We start from the raw sequence: 8,977 nt of genomic DNA on the forward strand, positions 1-8,977 counted from the left end.
TTCTACAACAGGCAGTTGCTGTCCATTTGAAACTTAGATTCATTATGAATACTCTGCCTAAACAACCTATCAAAGATCACTACTATATTGTTCTTTTGAGCATGTCACAAGGCCATAAATTACTTCTCACATCACTTATTCACTGTACATTGACATAAGTAGCGTATACCTTGCTCTAACCAATACTGTTTAAACTTTGCCTGTAACTATTTTTAAAACCTCAGCTTTATTAGGAGTTGTTCAGTTCATATGTTGTGAAATCAGAAACAAGTGTGAATAGAGGCCTGTAATAATAAAAGCAGATAAACAGAAGGGACATTATGTGAAAAACAGAACATGGATAATTATGTTCTCTACAAATGATAAACTTGTGCTTTGAAATGAGCAGAAAAATGTTTAAAAATTGATAATTGCACTGTTTGTTGATAATTGCATTGTTTGTAGATAATTGCATTGTTTGTAGATGAGACTGCTCAAAGATGAAAGTTTGATTTTTTTTGCAAATTATATTAAATGTTACAAAATATAAAGTTAATTTTTGAGTTAAAATATTGAAATTATTACTTTTACGTTAATTTAGAAATTTGATATGCAGGTGTTCACTCGACACCTGAATGGTGTACACACCAGTCATAAAAGTGTGAAAACACTGTGATACAGAAATTTTGTATAAAGTAGAGATCAGTTTTTTTTTACATAAAAGTAAGAATTATGAGGGAAAATTATTTTTTCAAAAGTTCTTTATGTAGAACAAACCTCTCTCCTCTGTCCTTGGACTCGGGTTTGTGATGATCTATGACCCGTACAACTGAATCTTCTAGTAGCTGCTGCTCAAGGCTCAAGACGTTGTGATCCACCAATATCAAGAACAATTTGTTGTCTTTTTTGAGCTTCTGTACAATACAATCAAAACAGAAAAAAATTTACAAACGTATAAACTAAAATATGGAACACATAATAGGTGAAATACATGACCTCAAATATCTAATCATAAAATAACAACCAATGCATAATTTTCTGCACAATGCTAAAATGAACAATTATGAACTCAATTCACTATGTACTATGGGAGGTTAACTGCACTTTATAAGAAAAATGTTCCCTGTACTGTGCTGTCATTGGAACTATTTCTATTTCTTTCATCATCAAATCTGCTTAATCTGAGTGCTATGATTATGCCCTGTTGATCAATACCTCAATTTTATTGAAACAAACTTCTGCAAAAGCAGTATGATCAATCTTAGACCCCATATTTTCACAGACCCTCTAATGCATGTAAAGATCAACATCTAAGACTACATTTAAGCAAAACAACAAATGCACAGAGGTTCATCAGTGCACATTCAGATGGCTTTGTATGTATATTAGAGAAATGGATAGCACGAACGTCATTTTCATTCTCCATGGTTTGTAGAAATGCTGCTGTGAACTTAGACACGTGAACTGATGGAGCTATAACTTCTTGACATGCCAGCCAAATAACGCATGAATTTCATCTCACATAATTGATGTCAATACATTTTCTCCATATGGATATACTTATCTATGTTTCATCTTACTTTACTGTACACTATTATACAAAAAACTTGCAAAAACCATTAAACCCAATTAAACTCTTTTCTTCATATTCTCTTTACCATGTTGGAAAGTTATTATGACCTTCTGGTCAGTAGGAAATACTTCAATTTCATTTCTTGTTACAGGCATTCAAATACATTTGAGCAACTCATATCCATTTTCACTTGTAAGGTGTTTCTGTATAGTTATCACAGTTTGTCTTTTTCTCTCCAATATATATGGGGAGCAGTTTATGAACTCATAATCCATGCTTTTTTTTTGTTTTTTATAGAAAAGCAAGATATTTGTGAATTACCTCAAACACACAGTTACTTAGGATATTGTCACTTCTCAGATTTTACTTTCTTGGTGGTGGTGTTTCTGGGTGACCTCACCTCGTTCTTTCAATGGAAATAGTTTTTTCTTAAGAAATGTGTGATAACTATCTGAACATTATAAAGATTTTGCATATGAATTTTGAAAATTTTCTGATGCATAAAAGTATTTTTAATCTTAAAATTAAAATTACTTTGCATGTTGTATAAGCAACATACAAAAAGAAAAAGGCATGAGAAAAAACATTGCTTAACAAACCTTAAGACTTAATAAAAAAAACTGATATTTGCTTTGAAATGTTTACTGATAATCTGCCAAATTCTGTGAACATATGCTTACTAATTTAAAAGTTATAGCATGAAACCATAACAAGCACAAAATGGTTACGAGATCTGTCCTAGGGACCGAGCCCATGCTGAAAGAGTTAAGAATACGATTAGAAGAAGTGATCATCTAAGTACTTGAGATCAATGAAAATGATGAGCTCAGAAGTGATCCTTGAACAATGGGAACAAGAAAAGATTGATAACTTCTGTGGTATCTTAACATGGCAGATAAAGTAGCACAGCAATCAGCTCTGGAAAAAGCTAATAAGCTACAGTCATGAAACAAAAACATTGAGAAAGAAGAAACATGTTGAGAAGTTGGAGATAACAAGAAATATTGCATCTAATACACTAACTCCAAAAGGTAGCCCAATGTGATGTGAGGGAATAAAGTGTGTTGTTCAAGTTGTCAGCAAGTATGTGCTGATAACTGAGCCATTCTAGAATAAAATTCAACTTCTCAGACAGAGGATCTAACAAGAGCCAGCTAAGAAGTTGTAGACATTGATATGTCAAAGTGAAAAAAAAAAAGAATTTTGAGGTTGTAAAAGATGTTTCTGAATTAGTAATGGGACCAGTTCTCTTTGAGGAAGTTGATGTAATAGTTTAAACCACAGATGAGCTGAACAACGTGGAATGATGTGGAGAATCCAGAACTCCAAACAGATTTAGGCAAGCACACAAAGTAGGGGAGGAGATGATGGTATATATAGAAAAAGAGGTTCTCCCAAAATTTACTTAGAGCATTCACAGCCAGAGAATTTGGAAATTTGGATGTGAAACTGCAGATCAATAAAGACCCAGATGTTCATACAGCCACTAAAAACCAAAGGGTGAAGATTGGACAATTACCCGGAAAAGAAAGTCTGGCAAAAAAAAGCAGAGAAACTAAGCAAAACAAAGGCTGTGAGAATGAGTACTACCCTAATTTTTGAAGTATTCTACCATTTTAGAATTATCTGAGTGGACTAACAAAGAATGGCAGTACTGAACGGTCAGAAACTCAAGAAAAGCATGCTAGAGAGCCCTAAGTTTGAGCATCTTGGTGCGAGTTGAATCTTCCAGAGGACTCCAAACTAGAATGATGCAAGTTCCCTAACACAGCAATTCAACCAAAAAAGAGCAATAAATAGAGATCCTTTTGACATAAACTATCTGTACAACCAAAACTGTAGAAACACAAGTGATGGAAGAAATGGGTATACTTTGTGACAATAAGTCTGAAGTCCAACATCACTGAGAAGCAAGGCCCCATTGGAGGTTTTACATATGAGTGCACCAAAAAGAATGACCATGTGAAGGGAAGTCATCATCACAAAGACTCCAAGGCTTGCAAAGCCATAGGAGATGGAAGAAGTGTTCCTTGAACTCTGTTGATCCAGATCCCCAGACATACCAAATACTGTTGGTACTAAATGAAAGTTGGAGTTCTGGGTGATATACCCAAAATATGTAGACTGTTGGGTGGTGAAACAAATGTGTATAAGAGACTAAATTGACAAAAGTATCAAAATAAATCAACTGTCCATGTAAAAAGCAAAGTCAATGTCAAGTGAATGGAGAAGACCACTCAATAGAATTTTCCTTTGAAAATGAGGTGTTTCTAGGAAAAGATATCAAAACAGGTCTCAACTCATCTGATTAACTCAGAATCACAAGGAGATGAGAGAAAAACCTGGAAAGAACTATGATAAATTATTTTGACTTTTTTTACTTTGTAAGTAACTGATAGAAAGTCATCAACTGGGTAAAAAAGAACCCACTTGCTTTTGTCCATATTTGGCCACTTAATAGAGTCCAAAAGAATAAATAAACATAGATGTGGTCTACTGAGGTGTCAAAGGAACATAAGTAATCTCATGGTAATAGAAACTACATCTATGAGTACTGTAACTAAGGAAGACTGCAAGATAAAATATTTGCCCCTGACTAAATGAATCTGGAGAATAAGGGTAGCTGATGTGCAATAATTACTTTGAAGATGAAACTCTCAAAAAAAGAAACAAATTGATAGCATGCCAGGAAGAAAATTGATGGTATGTCAAAGACATAAAGATGTCATACACATTACTGACAATATACAATAACCATAAACCCTAAAGGTTTGTGCATGTTTATGATGGTTTATGTTAAACAAATTTAATGAATATGACATTTATTTTCCTAATAATGCACTAAAATCATATATACACAAACATACAAAATTGTTTGTTTGTAGTTAAGCACAAAGCTAAACAAAGGGCTATCTGTGCTTTGCCCACCACAGGTATCGAAACCCGGTTTCTAGCGTTGTAAGTAAGTCCGCAGACATACCGCTGTGCCACTGGGGGGCACATACAAAATTAATGTTACCATCAAAATAAAATTACAGTTTGACAAGTAGCACCATTTAAAATATTGATATATCAAATTATGCAATTTAATTATTATACGCTTTCAACACACAATTTTACACTGTGCACTGGTCATATTTACAAATTTCTTTTTTTGTGGGCCGTGATTACACAATTATTATATCATAATAAAACATTTTTATCTGCAGATCTTGTAAAAGTAATTTGAAATATGACAAAAAAAGTTTAGGTTCACATTTTCTTTTCTTCAAATTACTACTCATACTCTATCTTCATTTCAATTTGTGTTATAGTACATTTACATGTAAAACAATATTCTTATTGTTCTGTGCTAAACAGTTGTGAGTTTAGAAATATTTATATGTACACACATATCACAGAATGAATTTCTAGTCATCTTTGCGACTCTTGAATCACTCTTCTTATTCACTTGTATATGCCTCAACAAAGAGAGCAACTTGGCAATATCAAATCATGCTAACTTGGATCCCACCTTGGCAAAAAGTAACAAATCTTATCAGTTAAATTTGTCCATGAAAAGAGAGAACAAAAAAAGGAAGAATATAGGATGAGAAATGAAAGGGTTTAAATATATATTAAACACAATTTAAAAAAAAAAATAAGTACAGCATCATCTCTTGATAAAGAAATTCAAAACAGGTTCAGTTGAATAAAAACATTGAGTTTTCGGTGCCCATTAAATGAAATCCTCGTTACAGTGCTCATTTTTTACATCGCCACCATACATGAGCCACACTATCAATATAGCTGCAAATAGTAACCTGAGGATCTTAATAAAGCAGCTGGATGATACAATACCTTGACCCTTCTTTTATTCAATGGTAGAATAAAAGGTATCCTAAACTTCATGTCACTGTCTGAATATACAGGTTTCAACAATAGCTTACTGCTGAAAGAACGCCCATGAAAATCCCCAATGTACTAATCGGCAATAAATATAAACGTGTTAGACGAAATTGCCAAGAACCTTTTCTTTTGGAGATATAGAATCTTACACACAGTAGTCCCTCCTTCTCAGACTGATCTATGCAGTTTGGTGCAAATGTGAAAGTATACTAGTCAAAATGTGTTACAGGAAATTGCTGTGAACCTTTTTTTTTTGAGATATAAAATCTTACACACAGTAGTCCCTCCTTCTCAGACTGATCTATGTAGCTTGGTGCAAATGTGAAAGTATACTAGTCAAAATGTGGAGGTGCTGATCACTAATGAATGTTTCCTAGCAAAACCAACATCACTGCTAGAAGGTTACAATTTATCCATTTGATCTATATGTAATCTTCCATACGAGAGCTTTGATAAATGCTATAAATACAAATTTGTCAAGTTAAAAAACTGGCAATACTTACAAAAACATTTAAGTGTTACTAAAGAGAATTTTAAACTGAACTAAATATTTTAGAAAGAAATGAAAAATATATAGTTTTAAAATAATGGATTTGCAGGGAGGGAAAAGCAAAGCACTCAAAATTTCGGTACAAACCTATTCAATGTATATTTCATCAGTACATGTAGGTCATAATGCAATCTGACAAGAATGATAAAATCCTATCATTGAGGTTGATAGATACATGTACACGCTGAAAACGATCATTAGTAAAAGTAACACCAAACTACTGCATACACGTACATGAAAAAAAACAAAAAATCTCAAACAATTTGCACATTTTACTTCTTTCCCTGCTTACACACAAACATTTTATAAGAATTACCTTCCAACTCAAATTATATTTATTTCACAACACATAAAAACATTTAAAGATTCTTAATCAATTGATTTTGACCAACTTAAAATTACATAAGAACATACGAATGTTAAACTACATATACTTGAAAGTACTGAAGAATGTCCGGCACGAAAGACAGATGTTTATGTATTTCAAACGTACAAAGTACCACTTACTTCTAAATCAATTTCATCCTTGAAGATCAAAAGATCAGGTGAAATATTAGCATCCTTTAGAAAATAATTAACTTCTGTTCGAAGGTTGAAATCTTTCCTCAAAACATTAAGTACTGGCAACACAACATGGTTCAGTCCCGATCTACCCTACAGATATGTATCAAACACATAAAAAATAACATTTTAATTGTAAAAAAAAATATATAAAATGTAGTACTTTAATTACAAAAACTAGGAATCAAATAAAAATTATCTTGCAATTAAAATGCTCAAATATATATACAGACATATTTTTGATATTGCAAACAAAACAATGCACATTATTTCTATTTTTCACTATCCAAGTAATTAAAAAATGCCATTACAATTTATTATATTTAATTAATATAAGTTTGTTTAACTTAATCAATTAATGTCAATACTTATGAAAATAATCAACTAATCAAAATTAGTGTTTTCAATAATGACTATTTTTGATTATTCCAATTACCCAAACCTCATGTGAGAAAAATTATATTCCACTAATTTCCTAGCTGTAAACCTCACAAATGTGATTGTGTGGCCTCACAGTGACTGATTACATAATTAGCCATGATGCCTATTGTGTATATCTTATTTGGACTGAACAATAGTGTCCCTTTCACTGTTCCATAAATAACGAATACTCTATTATTTCTCTATTTTTACTTTTATTGATTAGAATGTTTAATATATATAATGTTAAATTTTTACTGTTAGTAAACTTTTGTTATAGATATTGTTTTTGCATTCTTGGCTTATTATATGGATCTAGGACTAACCTAGATCTCCTTGGCTGACTGAACCTCATGAGATATTATTGGGCTTAGACCAAAATTACTGTTAACAGCAAAGGTTCCCAACTGATGAAACAATGCTTTCCAATCTTTATAAGTGAGAACATAAAAAAAATATACTTAATTAGGTATGTTCATTACCAAATCAAAGTAGTAAATTTTTGGGAAGGCTTGATTAATATTTGAATGATAAGGGCTGACTTTTAGGTGTTTTTTGAATAGTTTAGTTTAGTGGACGGGAGAGCCTAGATGGACCAACAAGTCCCTTGTCCTTAAATGTTATGATTTTTAGATTCTTTCTAAGTACACAGCTAGCTCTGATACAAAATTAATATTAAATAATATATTGCTTAATTGTTACAAGCTACACATGTAACAAGTTTTACGTAGAGTAAGATTGCTTTAATACAAAACAGTTATGGGAAGTTAATATTCTTTATTTGCTCAAAAACAATTTTGCTTGCTGAATAAATTGGTTATTGAAGTTTTTTTAAATTTTAATAGACACTGACTAATAACAGTCTAATTATACGTAACAGCATTAAATCATTAACCTATTTACATGAACAGGATTCCTCTGTAATTAAGACTAGCTCTAGCTAGATAGGTTTGTTGAATTTTGTATAAAACTACTCAAGGGCTATCTGTACTAGCCATCCCTAATTTTGAAGTGATAGACTAGAGGGAAGGCAGTCAGTTAACACTACTCACTGCCAACCTATTGAGCTACTCTTTAAGAATGAAAAGTGGGATTTACCTTTACATTATAATGCCTCCATGGCTGAAAGTGAAAGCATGTTCAGTGAAGAGATTTGAATCTGCAACCCACAGATTGCGAGTCAAATTCTCTAACCACCAGGCCATGCCAAGTTAGCTAGACAGGAAGTACTAAAAATGGAAAACAAATGTCTGTATGTCATCACATGCCAGTTAAACATTGTCTAGTACTGCAAGTTTAAGTTATTTGATTTCTCAGCATGCATGTATGTTTCTACAGTTTCTTACAAACTATATAGTAAACTATAGAGATTAATCATTCTAGTGTGTTTTTTTCTAAGTTTCTCCCATATCGATATTGTCTCACTTAAAATATTATAATGATTTTTATACTTATGAAGATTTTCAAGCTGATGGAATTAAAAATTTTCAAAATGTCTGTGTTTAAAGACTTTTTGTATATTACCATGATTTTAATAACTCTAAATTATGTATCTTTGGAAAGAGGTCATCTTGCATCAAAAAAAAAGTTTTCTCACCAAATGTTAAATGTTGTACTGTCCATTTTCTAGGATCAGTGTAAATTCTTCACTGAATTATATGTTATCTATAACACATTGTGATACGAATCTTTACTACCACATGAAAATGTAAGAACAATTATTTTTAACAAATAATTGATTTAATTAGTTTTAGTAGCCTCATGAAAATTTTAAGGAGTAAAAGATAGAACAGTATTAATTGTATTTTCAGCTTGTTACAGGTTTCTTACTATATTGCATATACGATACATTTTCCCATACAACAGTTCAGAACTAAAAGAAAGGCTTACTCGTAAATTGTTGTATCTGAAGATGGCTATCACACTAAATGAATAGTAGTTCAAAAATTGCTTTAACCCTTTTGAGACGGGTCACAGGTGAAAGGTCATGTCATCTCGTTTATTGG

The 8,977-nt window shown here is 31.9% G+C and overlaps 1 protein-coding gene across 2 annotated transcripts in view; it reads right to left on the bottom strand.

Moving 5' to 3' along the window:
- LOC106469611 (exopolyphosphatase PRUNE1-like) overlaps positions 1 to 8,977 on the bottom strand; it is a 41,169-nt gene that overhangs the window by 24,814 nt on the left and 7,378 nt on the right. For both annotated transcript variants that reach the window (XM_022398188.1, XM_013930113.2), the window contains exons 3-4: positions 6,498 to 6,644; positions 757 to 893 (exon numbers count right to left, since the gene is read on the bottom strand). In XM_022398188.1, the coding sequence (XP_022253896.1) occupies positions 757 to 893; positions 6,498 to 6,644 (284 nt within the window). The remainder of the gene's footprint in view (positions 1 to 756; positions 894 to 6,497; positions 6,645 to 8,977) is intronic.

Source organism: Limulus polyphemus, unplaced genomic scaffold (genome assembly GCF_000517525.1).
Source record: "Limulus polyphemus unplaced genomic scaffold, Limulus_polyphemus-2.1.2 Scaffold3570, whole genome shotgun sequence".
NCBI lineage: Eukaryota > Metazoa > Arthropoda > Merostomata > Xiphosura > Limulidae > Limulus > Limulus polyphemus.